This window comes from Halichoerus grypus, chromosome 13 (assembly GCF_964656455.1).
Source record: "Halichoerus grypus chromosome 13, mHalGry1.hap1.1, whole genome shotgun sequence".
Lineage (NCBI taxonomy): Eukaryota > Metazoa > Chordata > Mammalia > Carnivora > Phocidae > Halichoerus > Halichoerus grypus.
The window spans coordinates 16754164-16772791 of record NC_135724.1 but is presented as its reverse complement, the minus strand read 5'-3'; the positions used below and the strand labels follow the sequence as shown (position 1 = coordinate 16772791).

General features: G+C 39.1%; 1 protein-coding gene across 2 annotated transcripts in view; it reads left to right on the top strand.

Moving 5' to 3' along the window:
* Window positions 1-17871, top strand: part of MALT1 (MALT1 paracaspase) — a 55128-nt gene extending 37257 nt beyond the window's left edge. For both annotated transcript variants that reach the window (XM_036111964.2, XM_036111963.2), the window contains 8 exons: window positions 756-959; window positions 5084-5261; window positions 6046-6120; window positions 6467-6594; window positions 8936-9085; window positions 11388-11545; window positions 12635-12760; window positions 13808-17871. In XM_036111964.2, coding sequence (XP_035967857.2) covers window positions 756-959; window positions 5084-5261; window positions 6046-6120; window positions 6467-6594; window positions 8936-9085; window positions 11388-11545; window positions 12635-12760; window positions 13808-14248 — 1460 coding nt within the window. In that variant the 3' untranslated portion in view covers window positions 14249-17871. The remainder of the gene's footprint in view (window positions 1-755; window positions 960-5083; window positions 5262-6045; window positions 6121-6466; window positions 6595-8935; window positions 9086-11387; window positions 11546-12634; window positions 12761-13807) is intronic.
* The last annotated feature ends 757 nt before the right edge of the window (window positions 17872-18628 follow it).

Sequence of the window (18628 nt, the reverse complement as noted above, 5' to 3'; positions counted from 1 at the left end):
CTAAGGCATAGGTGTGGGTCTGTTTGCCCCTTAAAAACAGAAATTCCTCATACGAGAGTACATCTTTGAGCAAAGTCTCTGCACTAAGGTCAGAAAATAAACTGTTAAGATATTCATACAAAAGGTCTTCACGTATCCCTAAGGTCTCCCAAACAGGGTTTTGTTTTATTTTGTTTTGTTTTTTTAAGGAAGACGAAAGGAGACAGTACATCAACTGAAAAATACAGATAGAGTTCTTGTTAAGTCCCTGCTTTTCTCCCTCTTTGGTTTTCCCCATACTTGCTCTGACGAGAATTTGTCCTGTTCCTCTTTTTGGTATTTCTTTTGTTTTTAGCCTCTTTCCCCTGTCAGCAAAACAGAACCTAATTTGATGGGAACCCAATTTACTAACATTGCTTGTTTAAATTTGCTCTAAAAGTCTAGTTGAATATTCTTTACTAATTTCTTTACTAACTGAATAAAAGTATTAATTTAATATGTGTTACCATTACGCTTCCTATGCTGCTCATAAATATCCTTTGCCTGGTTCTCAAAAGCATCAGTAAGTTTCGTTTCATCAGTTATCAACCTGTGTTCCTCAGGAGAGTATACTGTATAAAGTGGCCTACTATATAAAGTGATAGTTCTAAAATGAAATTAAATAATGAGATCTTATTTGTAAAGTATATGTCTTATTATAATTATACCACTTCCATAGGTTTTATTTTAATCTTTATATCCTCCTCTAAATCCCCCCTCTTTTTTTTTTTTAACAGCAAAGGACAAAGTTGCTCTTTTGATAGGAAATATGAATTACTGGGAGCACCCCAAGCTTAAAGCTCCTTTGGTGGATGTGTATGAATTGACCAACTTATTAAGACAACTAGATTTCAAAGTTGTTTCACTGTTGGATCTTACTGAATATGAGATGCGAAATGCTGTGGATGAATTTTTACTACTTTTAGACAAAGGAGTATATGGTAAGATATTTATAATCTTTGTTTTTATAATTATCCACTCTTCATTGTACAAGTTAGGTTAAGAGATAAAAATCAGAGAAAGGTGCGGTAAATATGTCCAACTGAAGAGTTTTATTCTTGTAAAAATGATGGATTTGATCTTCATTCTGTAGTTCCATGGGAATTACTAATTAGCTCAACGTCTTTACTTTCAGGTCTCTTGTTTTATCAAAACAATATTGTTCTTATTAGAATTCTTTCCTATCTTAGGTGATTTTGTTTTTTATTGATAAGATTCAAGTACAGTGAAGCTGTGACCAGATGGCACATTGTATAGTCAAATGTGTACAGTCCTGTGTGTGCATGTGCACGCGTGTGTGTGTGCACGCGTGTGCGTGCGTGTGTGTGCACATGTGTGTGTGCGTGCGTGTGTGTGTGTGCGCACGTGTGTGTGTGTGTGTAGTACAAAGGGAACCAAGTGTACATTCTGTGTGTTTTATTCCTTTTTCTGACTATTGCCTGGTATTTTCTAGTCCTTTAATGGGAACTGGAATTTAGCAAGGATATGTTGGTGAATGAAGCATATGAAAACAATTTGTAAACGAAAACTCTACACAAACATAGTTAAAGGTGGACCTCCACAAAAATTCTAATGGTAAATTTGTAATTGTTTTACTCATTCTCCCATTTAAATGTTAAGAACACCACATTTATGGTAAAGATTTTTTAAAGAGCCAGAATATGCCTTCAGTAGTAATTTCTTCGGTAAGTTACTTCTACTGGGTAGAAGCACACACGGAAGGCCAGCAGAGGGATTATCTGAGCTGTATCTCCCGGGGTGCACGCACGGTGGTGCTCACAGCCGACCACCAGCACAGAGGCATCTTCAGGCCTGTCATTAGGCATGCCAGTGATAAATAGAAAGTATCGGTTTAGTTTCTATATCTTTCAAATTATTTTACTTCAATAATTTCTAATAATTTCCCCGAGCAGGGAGCGCGATGCGGGGCTCGATCCCAGGACCCCGGGATCATGACCTGAGCTGAAGGCAGACGCTTAACGACTGAGCCACCCAGGCGCCCCTGATTATGCTCATTTCTTATTGACATTATCACCTTAGCTTTAAGCCCTTTGTCTAGCTTTTTTTTTTTTTTTTAAGTTTTTATTTATTTATTTGTCAGAGAGAGAGCACAAGCAGGGGGAGTGACAAGCAGAGGGAGAAGCGGCCTCCCCCACTGAGCAAGGAGCCCAATGCGGGACTTGATCCCAGGACCCCGGGATCATGACCTGAGCCGAAGGCAGACGCCCAACCAACTGAGCCACCCAGGCGTCCCTTGTCTAGCTTTTTAAATCAAAACTTTTAATTGCCCCTGCAAAGTCGAGAATCAGAAATATTAAAAAGCTGTGGCAAGAACAGCTCAGCTGAGGGCGCCTGGGTGGCTCAGACGGTTGGGCGTCTGCCTTCGGCTCAGGTCATGATCCCGGGGTCCTGGGATCAAGCCCCATGTCGGGCTCCCTGCTGAGCAGGGAGCCTGCTTCTCCCTCCCCCTCTGCTGCTCCCCCTGCTTGTGCTCTCTCTGTCAAATAAAAAAATAAAAAAATAAATCTTAAAAAAAAACACTCAGCCGATGCTGAAACTTTGCCCCAATATAAAAACATCATCTTGGAGTACAGAATACAAAAACAATTAAAGCAAAATGGGAGCTGAAGGAAGCTAGAAGCCTTTTAAATCCTAGTGATTCGTGTCTTAACAGGGTGACTGCATTATATTTTGAAGTATTGTGAATACCCCAAACATCAGGCACATCTGCATTAAATGCATAAAAGTGTGGTAGAGGCCTGAGGGTGAGGGCCGTCCTCCTGCACCATGCCTTTACCTCCAGTTGGCAGCCCCAGGTCCCGGCTAGTATCCTGCCGGGGGAGGGGGGGCGGGGGAGGCCAAGGCAGAGCCGTCGGAATTCCAGCGTGAACAACTTTAGATGTGGAAAGCACAGACACTCAAGTTTATGCCCTTTTATATCCTGTTGCCTGTGGGTTTGTAGAAGAAGCAAAAACTGCAACAGAACAGAAAATAGGTAATTCACTTCTAAAACATATAAAACACTCTAAGAGGAGGAATAACTGATTTCTACTACATGTCCTTACAAACAAAATGAAGATAAAGATCTCCAGTTATCATATGTAGATGGCTATGATAGAGAGTAACTATTTGGCTCGATATCTCCCCCACCCTGTGCCTTTCTATACTCATCGCCTGCGGCAGCTTCGCTGTGCTTTTATGGAAAAGGATATTGAAGAAGTCTGGTCAGAATATGGCAAAAGCCTTATTTACTCTAGAGGAGTCGTTCGGCTCAGCAGAGCTGAGTGGTGAAGCAGGAGGCCTCAAGTAAGCTCGTTCGTGTCCAGCACTCTGGCCTTTCTGCTGACCAGTGTATAACTAGAACCAAGTTAGTTAAGTTTCATAAGCCAAAAGGATTTATGAAGTGGGTAGACTACCATAAAATGAGGTGATTGCAGAATAAATAAGACAAAATGATCCCTGCGCCTGGCCCACTAAAAGTATTGTGGCTATTGTTGTTGTAATTTCCTGAATTCCATTTTTCCTTCATCTTTAGATGGGAGATTTGAACCAGGTAGCATTCCACTTGAGGCCTCAATTAGAGAAACCCGGCTTTCATATGTCATTAATATATTAAGGTTCAGCCCAAGAGTTCATTTGAAAAAAAAAGGAGTTTTTAAAACATTAGTGTAGTGAAGCCATGAACAACCAGTATGCTGACGTTTTGTATTTTTTAGAGCAAAGAACATGAGCAGGACTGAATGAGTTGCAAGCTCCCTGGGGCAGGAACTTTGTCTTTTCTTTTTCATTTCTTTCAATGCCTACATGATTTCATTCAGGGCACAGATGAGATAGAATAAACCCATACTGAATAAATGAATGTGCCCATTTTGTCATTTTTTACCTGAAATGTTACACATGAAAGAACCATGTTTCTCATTTTAGTAGGAGTTCAAGTAGACCGGGGTCCCGCCCTCTAAGACCAAATGAAGCACATTGTTTTAGTGTTCAAAGCCCCATTCTTTGCTAGGAATAGGGACTATGGATACAAGGGATTAGCTTTTCTGTTGTTCCCTGTCTAAACGCCTTTTTACTGTTAACGTTAGAATACCATAGAAAGAAGTCGTCATATCCAGAATTCTGAGAGAGCAATGTCAGTGGGCCCTAGAGATTGCATGCCCAGGGGAATATGTCTTCACAAGTATTTCTATCAAATATTTTAATAAGGAAGCCCATACTGATATTCTGGGGGAGTTTTTGTACAGCCAAAACAAACTTCAAGAAAATCTTCAGAGTTGTTTGGTGCAGTTTTTATAGTATCATTTCTCAGTAAAGAAATAATGACTCATCTATGGAATACTAAAAGGAACCCGAATTTTAGATTATTAATTCAAGAGACTCTAGATGGAAAAAATGATATTTATATCTCATAACAAAAAGAAAAAATAATCCATGAAATTAGATTTCCCTTCTTTGCTTAGAAAAAGCTACATTTAGGGGCGCCTGGGTGGCTCAGTCGTTAAGTGTCTGCCTTCGGCTCAGGTCGTGATCCCGGGGTCGTGGGATCGAGCCCCACGTCGGGCTCCCTGTTCGGCAGGGAGCCCGCTTCTCCCTCTCCCACTCCCCCTGCTTGTGTTCCCTCTCTCGCTGTGTCTCTCTCTGTCAAATAAATAAATAAAATCTAAAAAAAAAAATACAGTACTTGGGGGCGCCTGGGTGGCTCAGTCGTTAAGCGTCTGCCTTCGGCTCAGGTCACGATTCCGGGGTCCTGGGATGGAGCCCCGCATCAGGCTGCCTGCTCTGCGGGAAGCCTGCTTCTCCCTCTCCCACTCCCCCTGTTTGTGTTCCCTCTCTCACTGTGTCTCTCTCTGTCAAATAAATAAATAAAATCTTAAAAAAAAAAAATACAGTACTTGAAGACTGTTGTCTTCAAATTTAGTTAACGTTGTTTTTATAATTGGGTATCCTTAAATAAGCTTGCATTAACTTGAAGAAAACAAAGTCTGGTTTTTTTTCTAAAGCTTGCTACATGCATGTTCAGAGTGCAATTTAGAATTAATTTTTACCTCCTTTTTTTCCTTTCCAGGATTATTATATTATGCAGGGCATGGTTATGAAAACTTTGGCAACAGCTTTATGGTCCCTGTTGATGCTCCAAATCCATATAGGTCTGAAAACTGTCTATGTGTACAAAATATACTGAAATTGATGCAAGAAAAAGAAACTGGACTTAATGTGTTCTTGTTGGACATGTGTAGGAAAAGGTAAACTGCCTCATCTTTGTTAAACAAAGCTCATTGGAGTTAGGTAAATATCAGCCTTGACAGTGAAATCTAAGGCAAACCTAGGAATGCTAAGAAACACTTAAGCTTGTGAGTTTGTAATTGTGAGATTGAAACTGACCAAGAAGGAAACTAGAAGGAAATAGGTTTTCTCCATATGTAGTTAATTACGTTAACCTTTTTCCTATTTGTTATAGAACAGAAGTGAGGAACTGAAGGGTATGGGTATTTATTCATACTCCAGAAGGTTCAACTCTTCAGAATGCCTGTAGATGTCTCTAGTCATCACTGCAGTTATTTCTCCAGAAATTGACAGAAACAGCACGCATAGAGGTGGGGCTTCTGTCAGTCCTGGTCTCGCAGATACAGAAAGTGTAACCAGACCAGGTGTTTGAAGCTGTTTGTCACTGGGTTACTGAGAAACAGAACCAGTGATTATTCCTCTCAGAAATACAGTTTTGTGCTTGCTCAGCATTTACCGATCAGAAACCAGTGCTAGAGTTCAGATGTAACTCCAGTTTTAAAGCTAACCAGAGAAAAGATGATGTGACTGTCTGCTGTCTCAACAGCAGAGGAGCCCTAGATTATTTGGGGTAAATATGTACCTGATTTGGTAAAGGAATTTTGAATCTATAATCTTAAATTATGTATAATAGAATAGTGTTATCAGATTTCACCTCTTCATTATTATTTATGCTCTCTTTAAAATGCTGTTTAACTTTTTTCACATTTGTGTCTGCCCTTCTCCCTCCTCCCTTTTAAACAGAAATGACTATGATGACACCATCCCAATCTTGGACGCGCTAAAAGTCACCGCCAATATTGTGTTTGGATACGCCACGTAAGGAGGTTTTACATTCCTGTTCGAGATACCTTCATTTTTCGATGACTTCTTTTTGATTATAGATTAGAAGCCTAGATATATCCATAGAAGTGTAGGCATAAATTTTCATCCTTGGTACTCTTGAAAGGATAAATGAGTTAAATAATTGACTTTAGCTCCTCATGTCTTGGCATCTTCTTTTTACTAAGCCCCAGAGCATTTAGCTCCTGCTGAAAGGTCAGCTCTGTAATGAGGGTGTCATGCGAGAGGCAGAGAAGCAAATGAGGCTCATCAGTATTTACACAAGCCCCATGGGGCAAGTGTTTACTTTTTAAAAAATTTCTGTCTTTTTGCTGTGTTTAAGGTGTCAAGGAGCAGAAGCTTTTGAAATCCAGCATTCTGGGTTGGCAAATGGAATTTTCATGAAATTTTTAAAAGATAGATTATTAGAAGACAAGAAAATTACTGTGTTACTGGATGAAGTTGCAGAAGGTAAAATAAAAAAGAGAAAGCTACTCAGGGTTCTCTGGTAATTATTTTATTCCTACTGTCATTGTGCAGGTTTGGAGTTAGTATTTATTTTGATAAAACAGTTTTTTCTAGAACGTTCACTCCTGTTTCACTGCTTCCTCCTTGTCTCCCTGGTGACTGAGCTTTGCGCCATCTGCACAGCATGACTCGAGCTGCAAGGCTGGTCCCGGGCACGGCTGGAATCAGTAAAGTTTCATCCTCAGAGCTCTGTGCCTCATCTCTGCCTCGGGCCTGGTGCGGCCCTGTCAGCTTGTTTGCAGAAAACCTTGTCCAGAGAGCAGCCTCTCCCAGGATCAGACAGATCCAACTTTGCAGAAATTTTGAGACTCGGGTGGAAAAGGCTGGGTTCATTTTTTTCTTGATGGACTTAATGGTTTTTAAATTCTGCTTTCAGGACATGACCCTAGAGGGCTAACATCATGTCTTCCATTTCCTTCTGTTCCCTTTCCTTCTCGGGATAATGTTACGCTCCTGTCAGGTGCCAAACAAGTACATATCCTATTATCCCGATAGACTGCCAGGTATTTTTTGAAATGCCATTTTAAAAGCCATGCCAAAAGGCAATCCTTTTGCAAACCAGCCCATGAGAAATGGAGTTTCATGGGTGTTCCAAAGATGGCAGGTGGAGTATAAGGTATGTGAGTGTTTCACTAAGAGCTGTGAGTCACTTTGTTTATTTTCATGTTTTTATCAGTGTAGATCTTTTAGCTGGATCACCTAACTTAACCACTTTCCCATTTAACATAGCCAGCCAGAGCTTTGACCTCCTCCCGCCATCCTGCTTCAACCGGAAAAGTTCTGCTTTTATCTGGTTTTTGTATTTGGCTTCTATTTAAGAATAGATTCTTCTATTTAAGAATCTTAGTTTTACTTCTTTTTTTTCCAGATAAGTAACTACATACCAAAGACCAGATATTATTACTTTATAACTTTATAAACTTTATTTATTAATAATTAATAATATATACAGAAGTAAGAGAAACTGTAATTTGTTCATATTAAAGAATGATGTATATGGCTTTGTAAATTTAAATTGATATTTATCAGTAGTCACAAGTCTTTGCCTAAAACATGTTGAATGAAAACACATTACAGAGCATGCATGTAGCATAACATTTTTGTTACATTCAAAACCTAAAACATTAGGGGCGCCTGGGTGGCTCAGTCATTAAGCGTCTGCCTTCAGCTCAGGTCATGATTCCGGGATCCTGCCATCAAACCCCGCATCAGGCTCCCTGCTCGGCGGGGAGCCTGCTTCTCCCTCTCCTCCCCAGCCCATGCTCTCTATCGCTATATCTGTCTCTCTCTCTCTCAAATAAATAAATAAAATCTTTAAAAAAAAAAAAAACTAAAACATTAGCATAAACTACTTGCCTGTGCCTGAGTGAGAATTAAAACACGCACGAGAATATGTACTACCCTGGACAGTGGTTATTTTGAGTCGGGAGAGGAGTGGTGGTGCTTTAGCCGTATCAGTGGTTATAACACATTATTTCCTTTCTTAAAAATATCTGAGGTAAAGATGGCATGATATCTTGCCTTTTTTGTAGATAAGTAGTCATTTGTTTACTAGATACATGTATTTCTCAGCAGAGTATAGACATAAAATTATCATGGCTACCCTTTCAGTAAAGAAATATACTTTTGGGGCGCCTGGGTGGCTCAGTTGGTTAAGCGACTGCCTTTGGCTCAGGTCATGATCCTGGAGTCCCGCATCGGGCTCCCTGCTCAGCAGGGAGTCTGCTCCGCCCTCTCCCGCTCCCCTCTCTTGTGCTCTCTCTCTCTCAAATAAATAAATAAAATCTTTAAAAAAAAAAAAAAAAAAAGAAATATACTTTCAGGGGCACCTGGGGTGGCTCAGTTGGTTAAGCGCCTTTGGCTCAGGTCATGATCTCAGGGTCCTGGGATCGAGCCCCATGTCAGGCTTCCTGCTTCTCTCTCTCTCCCTTCCCCCCCCCCACTTGTTCTCTCTCTCTCTGTCTCAAATGAAAATCTTAAAAAAAAAAAAAAGTATACTTTCAGTTCTTTGTGAATTTTAAGGCTTAGAATATTAGGGATATGATAATAGAATTATAGAAGATAAAAGCTAAACGGGGGGTCTTTAGAAGTGGCCTGGCCCAGTATTTTTCTCTGTTTGTTCATTACTTTGAACCTTGCCTGGCACATAATAGGTGTTCAGTAAAATAGTTGTTGAATGAGTGAGTGATACTGAGAACATAACTGGATTTGCAGGAGAGTTCTTGACCTAAGTATTTAAAACATGAAAAGATTGTGGTCTTAATACTTATTTCTTATCTTTTAGATATGGGTAAATGTCACCTTACCAAAGGCAAACAGGCTCTAGAGATTCGGAGTAGCTTGTCTGAAAAGAGAGCACTTACTGACCCAATTCAGGGAACAGCGTATTCTGCGGAGTCTCTGGTACGGAATCTGCAGTGGGCCAAAGCACATGGTATGGTGAAGCCTGGTTCTTATGAGGTTTTTCTATAACATGCTGTATTAAATCATGAAGGAGGTTTTTTTCCTCCTGGATAAATGGTCTTCCTCTCAATTTTGTAGTGAAAACACTTTAGCCTGGTGGGCAAACCCAAAACTAAACAACTTATCTAATATACAGTCCCTTAGATTTTATTATATTGTGAGCTGTTGGAAGTATGCTATTTGAAAAATCAGACAGGCCTGGGTTCTGATCCTGTCTCTACCACTTGATAAACATGTTATATATAAATGGGGACAAGAAATAATACTTGGGAGGGTTGTTGGTATTGAATGCTATCACACATGTAAAGGGACAAGCATGCTGGTCAGTAAATACTATCTGCTCATCAGTATTACTGAGTATTCTCTCTTTTCAACTCTTGAATAAGTGAGTCAGTGAGCAAGAAAAGAGAAGGTGAGGTGGAAATCATATCTATAACTTAATTACCTTTGGTAATTCTATGTGATTTAGTGAAAAGGTAAGTTTAAATTATTGACTGAAATGAAGATTTTGGATTTTCTGTGAGTCCCAAATATCTGTATGGTGAATCCCTTATTGTAGATAATTGAAAATTGTATTTGGTGAACTTCTATATAATATCTTTCTTTTCATAATAGTCTGTTCTCTAAGATATATTTTTGGTTAGATATGTTAAAGCACATTAAAATATAAAATGCCATAAATATATTGTCTTGGCTTTCCAGATAATTGGATAAGTAATTGAAATTGATTCTTTTCCTTTAAAAAGCTCTAAACAACAACAGTAACAAAATCATGGTGGTAAAGATCAATAGTAAAAAAAAACCTTTTATGAAATGAAACTAAGGGAGCGTCTCTTTACTTGGTGGATGAGATGCTGCCCAATTCATGAATTGCCTAATAAAGCCAATTAGATCTTCAAATTAAAAAAAAAAGAAACTTTAGACGTGGGCTGGTCCAGTATTTTTCAGTTTGCTCATTACTTTGAACCATGCCTGGCACATAATAGGTGTTCAGTAAAATAGTTGTTGAGTGAGTGAGTGAATGAGTGATACTCAGAACATAACCGCATTTGCAGGAGAGTTCGTGGCCTAAATATTTAAAACATAATGAAAAGATTGTGGTCTTAAAATAATACTTATTTCTTATCTTTTAGATATGGGTAAATGTCACCTTACCAAAGGCAAATAGGCTCTAGAGATGTGGAGTAGTTTGTCTGGAAAGAGAGCACTTTTTTTTGTAACAGATTTGGCATTTTTTATGTTAAAGAGCTCATGCAAAATGGTAAAAGGAAAAACATTAAGACTCCCTCAGTTAGGGGCGCCTGGGTGGCTCAGATGGTTAAGAGGCTGCCTTCGGCTCAGGTCATGGTCCCAGGGTCCTGGGATCGAGTCCCGCATCGGGCTCCTGCTCAGCGGGAAGCCTGCTTCTCCCTCTCCCACTCCCCCGCTTGTGTTCCTTCTCTCACTGTCTCTGTGTGTCAAATAAAATCTTAAAAAAAAAAAAAAAACTCCCTCAGTTAATCATCAAAGGATGCAAATTCAGCCTACACAATTGAGAATATATTAATAATTAAGAAATAAATATAGAAAATGGTAAGCTTAAGTAGTAATTAGAGAAAATAAAATTAAAATTATGATAGTGTAGTTTTTCCTTTTTAATCCCATCAACTAGGTAAACACTTTGAAAATTAATATTACTTCATTTTGGAAATGTTACGGTGAAATCTATTTATATTCTGTATAAATGGAGAATGTCACATGTGTGAGGACCCATCGAGCAGCTGTATCTAATAACGTTTAAGCATTAAGTACATATGTATAAGAAACACTGACTATGATAGAAAAATAATAAAACCCAGAAATATTATAGATATTCAAGAGTAGTGGAATTTGTTCAGAGTAACAAATATTCAGTGACACTATGCTTTATTAAAAACTATTTTCATGAAGATTAAGGCAACAGTGAAAATTTATCTACAATTGTATGGATACTTTTGATTACCACTGTAAAAATTACATATGCAGAGGGACGAGAACTGGAAGGAAATAGTAAATGAAAGATTTTTATTTGCTTGACCAGCAGAATATGGGGCTTTTTCTCTTTCTTTAAGTGCATGCATGTGTGTTTGTGTGTCTTTGAACAATGTGTTCGTTATAGAACATTTTTAAGCGAAAGCAAAAGCTCTCACTGTTATTTTGCCCCATAAAGAACAATTGTCCGTTGCTTAACAGAAAACTTATCAAAGCACTCCTCAAGGGATTATTTGTAAGTTGTTCTTTTTGTTCTTTTTCAGAACTCCCAGAAAGTATGTGTCTTAAATTTCAGTGCGGTGTTCAGATTCAGCTAGGGTTTGCCGCCGAGTTCTCCAACGTCATGATAATCTACACAAGCATAGTCCACAAGCCACCCGACGTACTGATGTGCGATGCCTATGTCACCGATTTTCCTCTTGTAAGAGCCCCTTTCTTCTTTTATCCAAAATAGCACAGTGTAGCCTCACTTACTAAAGACTAAACATTTGGAAACCTAAAGTTGATGGTAAATTTAAAGGAAATACGAATACCTATATATTCCATTTATATAAATATTTATTTGTATTTTAGTAACAATGGTCAAAATATTTAAAAACTAATCCCTAAAATACCTTAAATTTATCAAATTTAGGAATGTCTAAAGTTCACCCAGGAAAGAAGCCTTTAATTTCCTTTACCCTAAGTAGGATATCAAATATGAAGAAGTAACATGGTAGTATATTGGAAGCATAGAAATTTAGTTCTGTTTTTCCGTAAATTAAGATATGATATTTATTTCATGTTGGCCTAAAGAAGCCAATAAATATACCCCTCTTTCCTACATGAGTGTAGTAAATTGAGAAGTAAGCAAGGAGCAAGACAAATCCAGAACATCACCTTTGCTACTGATAAAGACTTCATGGAGGACACTGCTTAGTGTGAGAGCAAATGGTCCAGCACTGAACCCCAGAATTAGACAGGTCTGTCTACCAGCCGTAACAGCGCTGGACTCAGATGGGCCTCCTGGGCATTGGGCAGGGCAGAGCCTGAGGCCTTCTCTCAGACGTTCCAGAACAGGTCTCCCGCTCTTACCCAGGGGTTGGCTCTTAAAGAAGGAAAAGGGAAGGACTGCCTGTACATGTCCATTTATTCTTTTTAAATATATGAATCATATAAATCCGCCCGCACCTTCCCAAAAGTGATGAGTGAGCAGGGTGAGAATCCCCAGAGTCACAGTCTAACGGGGCTGGAACTTAAAAGGAAGCTTGAGAGGATTAAGAAGTGTTTGTAGGGATAGTTTGAAAGTAACTATCCTTGCAGAGCTAACTTTTTAAGTGTATCTGTGCAGAATTTGGAATTCCTGTTACACTCTAAAATGTTGTTTTTGTTATTTCTTTAGTCCTGTCTATGGGCTTACCTATTCAGGCCAAAATTTATAAGAGGACAATACCTGTTAAGATATTTTACTGTCATAGACAATGTTGTGACTTTAATTGATTTCATTAATAACATCCACTGATTTTCACAGGACTTAGATATTGATCCAAAAGATGCAAATAAAGGGACGCCTGAAGAAACTGGCAGCTATTTAGTATCTAAGGATCTTCCCAAGCATTGCCTCTACACTAGGCTCAGTTCGCTGCAAAAATTAAAGGTTAATACTTTTCCTGTTTATTAACTACTGACTTTATGAAAGTGAAAATTCATTTTGGCATGTGACAGTTATATTAGTTTATAGATGAACTGCTTCACTGGGTATTAAATTGAAGTAGAGATAAGTGATACACAGTGAGTCTTATCAGTGACCCTTGTCATACTCTCTTCTGTCCCTGGTAATGGCCTGAGGATTTTTGTGTGAGAGTACATGTGATTACTCTCCATATTGTTGAAAAGTTAGAGATAAAGAGCATAGTCTGCTTTTATTTTTTTTTTTAAGATTTTATTTATTTGACAGAGAGAGACACAGCGAGAGAGGGAACACAAGCAGGGGGAGTGGGAGAGGGAGAAGCAGGCTTCCCGCGGAGCAGGGAGCCCGATGCAGGGCTGGATCCCAGGACCCTGGGATCATGACCTGAGCCGAAGGCAGACGCTTAACGACTGAGCCACCTAGGCGCCTGCATAGTCTGCTTTTAAATACCTTCGCATCTCCAAATAATCATTTCCTAGTTAAGGAATAAAAGACAGACTATTGTCACCCTGTTTATAGCTAATCTTACCTACAGTCTCCTTTGTCTTTGAAATAACCTTATGATCTGATTCAGTTATACTTCTCCACCTAGGACTGTGGATTATTATTTCATGTTTTTTAAAACAGCTAAACTTTTGGCCTAGGTGTAAAGCCAGGTTTCTTCATTAAAGGATCATTCTCCATCTCCACTAGTAGGGAAGGGTAATTTTCCCAAACCCCACTACTTGGAAGATGCCTTTAAACTGTTCATCCGGAATACAGTACAAGGTCTCTGTGATTCTGGCTACGGGCAGTAGCAAGATCTTTAAGTACTGGGTGAGGGAGGGGAAGGTGATCATAGCTGGCCTTTCTTTGTGTGGGGAAGGTGTAAACGAGCCTTGAGGATTGGGGACCTGGGAAAGGGGAGTGAGAGTGTGTGTTGTTGTGTGATCACGTGTGTATTTGTATTTGTCAGTATTACTCTAAGATTGATATGCTTTCACGGTTGATAAAAATAATTCTTTTCCTTTTCAGGAACATCTGATCTTCACAGTCTGCCTATCATATCAGTACTCAGGATTGGAAGATACCGTAGAGGAGAAGCAGGAGGTGAATGTTGGGAAACCCCTCATTGCCAAACTGGACATTCACCGAGGTTTGGGCAGGAAGACTTGCTTCCAAACTTGTATTATGTGTAATGGCCCTTACCAGAGCTCGGCATCCACCTCAGCAGGAGCCGGCCATTACCACTCGACTCAAGACTCATTCCACGGTGTTTACCATTCGCACCTTGGTAACTCCAGTAACGTCTTGCCCTCAGATGGCTGTCACTGCAGCCGGATGGCAGATGCATTCATTTCAAGTCACCACACCCACCATTATCCATGCCAGTTTGGTAGGAGCAACGTGCCAGTGGAGACAACTGACGACATGCCATTCAGTCTCTCTGAGGGGCTCCGGATTTCTGAAAAGTGACCTCCTTGTTTTTGGAAGTTATCGTAATTACTAGAAGTCTCGTATGCAACAGCACTGACATGAAGGGAGGCATTATGAAAAAGCAAATACGTATTTGTACAGAGAGAAGATTAGTAATGGTATTTCCTGGCAAACCCAGGACTTTGAGGTGTTGGAATTATATTACCCACAGACTTCCTCTTTGTTCTCTTCTAAGAGTTGGTGAATTGGTTGACTTGTTCTGTAAGAATGAAGGATGGATGTGTCTATGTTTATGTGTTTATAGCAAAAATACTTTCATTTTGAGCACTCTGAAGTAAGTACAATGGGAATGGCATTGTAGAGTAAGTCATTGTATTTTTAGGATCAGGAAAAAAAACCTTGGTGATCATCAGGCTTAACCTAGTTTCATCAGTGGGAGAAACAGATTGAGGCATCTTGTTTACATTAGAGCTGGCCCCAGAACTGAGACCTCCAGATTTCTGTTCCAGTGTTTATTCCACTACACACTGCCTTCCCAACAGGTTCTAAGATAGGTATTATGTTTGTAGATAGATTTAAAGATAATATATAAATATGCATGTCTGTATATAATCTAGAAATGTACAAACTTTAATTTGTGATTATAGGACTTTACTGCAAGTGTTAGTTAAGATGTTTGTATATAAATCTTATGTAGAACAGGCTGAAGTTTCTTTTTCCTAAGGTCATGAAAGCACATGGAGAGGTGATGAAATATTTGTCTCTGTTAGAGCAAGACAGCAGGATAATTCTCCTACTGGATAATCTTGGCAGCTGCTTATTGAATCTTACACTGGATATGTCTTCCTTGATAACATTTTCTTAATGAATTTTACTGGCCTTAAGAGATAATCTTAACCACCTTTTGTCCTACCTAAAGCAAGTTAAAAAGGCAACTGCCAATAACAAAAATATTGAATTAGTAATTTTAGAACATTCCACAAAGGAAATACCAGGCCCGGATGGCTTCACTGCTCTATTCTACCAAACATTTAAAGAATTAGCGCCAGTCCTTTGCAAACTCTCCTCAAAAATGGAAGGAGAGAGAACACTTCCCAGCTCATTTTATGAAGCCAGTATTACCCTGACGCAAAACCAGGTGAAGACATCACAAGAAAACCAAAGATCAATATCTGTTACGAAGAGACTCAAAAGTCGTCAACAAAATACTAGCAAACTGAGTCTAGCAACATATGAAAAGGATTATACACCATAGCCAAGTAAGATTTGTCCCAGGAATGCAAGGTTTGTTTAACATCCAAAAATCCATGTCCTATGCAAATGATTCTCGTTATTCACAGTGGTTACAGTCTAGGAAGTCGCTGTGAATACCGAACCAGTGAATGCAGAGCCATTGCTCCTAGGGGAAATGTGTGTGTATTCATATCTCAAGTAGATTATAATCTTAAATCCTGAAAACAATTTATCCTGGTATACTGTTTTATTTTACAAAAGAGAAAATGAGGTTCAGAAACATTAAGTGACCTTCCTGAGGTCACGCCACTCCACTAATAACTGCCAGAGTTGGGATTCATACCCGTCCAACTGGTCCCAGAGCCAAAGCTTTCACAGCCCTGCCTCCGCCCCCTCATCTTCTGGTCATGTCTGGGGGTGGGGGCTGAAACAGGAAGGCAAAAGCATTGTCTTGTTCGCCCCCGCTGGGAAGATGCATATGGAGAAACTCAAAATTTTCATGGGTCTGCACATACCTATGAATGATCATAAAAGTGGTGACAGTTTTTTTTTTTTTTAAGATTTTATTTATTTATTTGACAGACACAGCGAGAGAGGGAACACAAGCAGGGAGAGTGGGAGAGGGAGAAGCAGGCTTCCCGTGGAGCAGGGAGCCCGATGCAGGGCTCGATCCCAGGGCCCTGGGATCGTGACCTGAGCCGAAGGCAGGCACTTAACTACTGACCCACCCAGGCACCCCCGTGTTGACAGTTTTGATTTGGGGATTACAAACAAATTTTACAAATAAATTGGTAAATTCACAAATACAGATTCATAAATAATGAGAATCAACTGTCCCGTGTTCATAAAGGACAAAATTACTACATTGACTTAATTGTCTTAACAGTTGCAGAAAGAACATTTGATAAAATTCGGTACCCTTTCATGATAAAAATACTTAACAAACTAGGAATAAAATGGAAATTCCTCAATATGATAAAGAGCATCTATAAAAAGTCCACACCTAACATCTTTATTGGCAACAGACTGCTGAATGTCCTTGTCCCCAAAATCAGGAACAAGACAAGGATGCTCACTCTCACCCCTTTTATTCAACATTGTACTTGAGGTTCCAGCCAGGGCAATTAGGCAAGGAAAAGAAATAAAAGTCAACCATACTGGAAAAGAAGTAAAACTATGTATTCACAGATGGCATAATCTTAGTAGATAGAAAATTCTAAGAAATTCATTTAAAAACTACTAAATGAGTTCACCAGGCTGCAGGATAGATACAAGATCAATATACAAAGATCAGTTTTATTTCTATGTCAGCAGTGAATGTTCTGAAATTGAGATTTTTAAAAATTCTATTTACAGTAGCATCAAGATGAATAAAAACTATGCAACATTGTTGAAAGAAATTAAGACCTAAATAAATAAATTTTTGTTCATGGATTGGAAGACTTTACATTGTTAAAATGAAAATGCTCCCCAAATTGCTCCACAGGGTTACTGCAGTTCCTGTCAAAATCCCAGCTGGCTTGTTTGCAAAAATTGACCAGCTGATAAAATTCATACAGAAATACAAACTGATAAAATTCACATTGGAAAATACAAAAGCCAAAATAAACTTGAACAAAGTTGGAAGACTCACACTTAAGCAATTTCAAAACTTAACTACAAAGTGACAGTAACCCAGTGTGATACTGGCATAAAGAAACATGGATTAAGGGAATATAAAATATAACTGAGAATCCAGAAGTAAGCCTATAATGTTTATGAGCAATTGATATTTGACAAGAGTGCCAAAGTATTCAATAAGAGTAATCTTTTCACCAAACAGTCCTAGGACAACTATAGCCGCATGCTAAAGGATTCCCCTCCTCACAGATTTCAGCCCAAGATGGATCATCTACCTAAATGTAAGAGCTACAACTGTAAAACTGACAAGAAAACATACAAGCAAATCTTTGTGACCTTGGACTAAGCAATGGTTTCTTACATACAACACCAAATGCACAAGCAACAAAGAAAATAAAATTGGACTTGCTCAAAATGAACTTTTATGTTTTAAAGAACACCATCAAGAAAGTGAAAAGACACCCCACAGAATGGGAGAGTTTTTTGAAAATTATGTCTGATAAGGTACTTGAATCCAGAGTGTATCCAGAACTTTTATAATAATAAGCCATTTATATACTAGCGCTTAATGGCGGTCACCGGAGAGCAGTAACCAGTGAACTGTCCGACGGGCCTTCTGTGAGGACGGAGAAGTGCCGTGTGTGCCCGGCCCCGCCCCGTGTCGGTACCGGAGCAGTGGACACACAGCTAGTGGCTTCCATATTCCACTGTGCGGCTGTTCATTCTGTATATTTGAATTTTTTAAACATGTATTTATAATTTTAAAACGTTTTTTAAAATAATTGTGTAAAAAAATTTTTTGAATAACAGTTGTGCATTTTTTCTGTCTCTTCTATCAGCCATGCTTTTATTTTAGTTGACTTCTTATGCCAGTTGCTTTATAACATTAGCAGAGGATTTTATTTTTTAAAGTTTATTTATTTATTTACTTAACAGAGAGAGACACAGCGAGAGAGGGAACACAAGCAGGGGGAGTGGGAGAGGGAGAAGCAGGCTTCCCGCCGAACGGGGAGCCTGATGCGGGGCTCGATCCCAGGGCCCTGGGATCATGACCTGAGCTGAAGGCAGACGCTTAACGACTGAGCCACCCAGGAGCCCCAGCAGAGGATTTTATACATCAGTACAATTTAGGAAGGCTAACCCATTGATAACAATTACAGTGGGAGGAAGAGATGAGGATAGTAAAGGCTCACCTAAATCCAAAGCTAATATTTGATTCTGGGGAAGGGGATATTTTCTGGAAAGTAAAAAATTCTAAAGTTAACAATTTATAAATTACATGTTTTCTGATTTAAAAAAGTTAACACATGGATCATCAAATATAAAACATGAAAGTGGTATCCATCTGAAGGTGAACAGGTCAAATAAATACAGCCTTGAGAAGGAAAGTCTTTGAAGGATACTGACACAGAAAAGGGACAGTAGACTTTTCCTTTTTCCCCGGTGCTTATTACTTTTCATACCTCTTCCTTGCACACAAAGCAGCCATGAGGTGGTCTCTTCGGTGGTCAAAATTATTAGACTCAGGAAATCCAATCATGTAGCCACAGCTCAGATAATTGATAC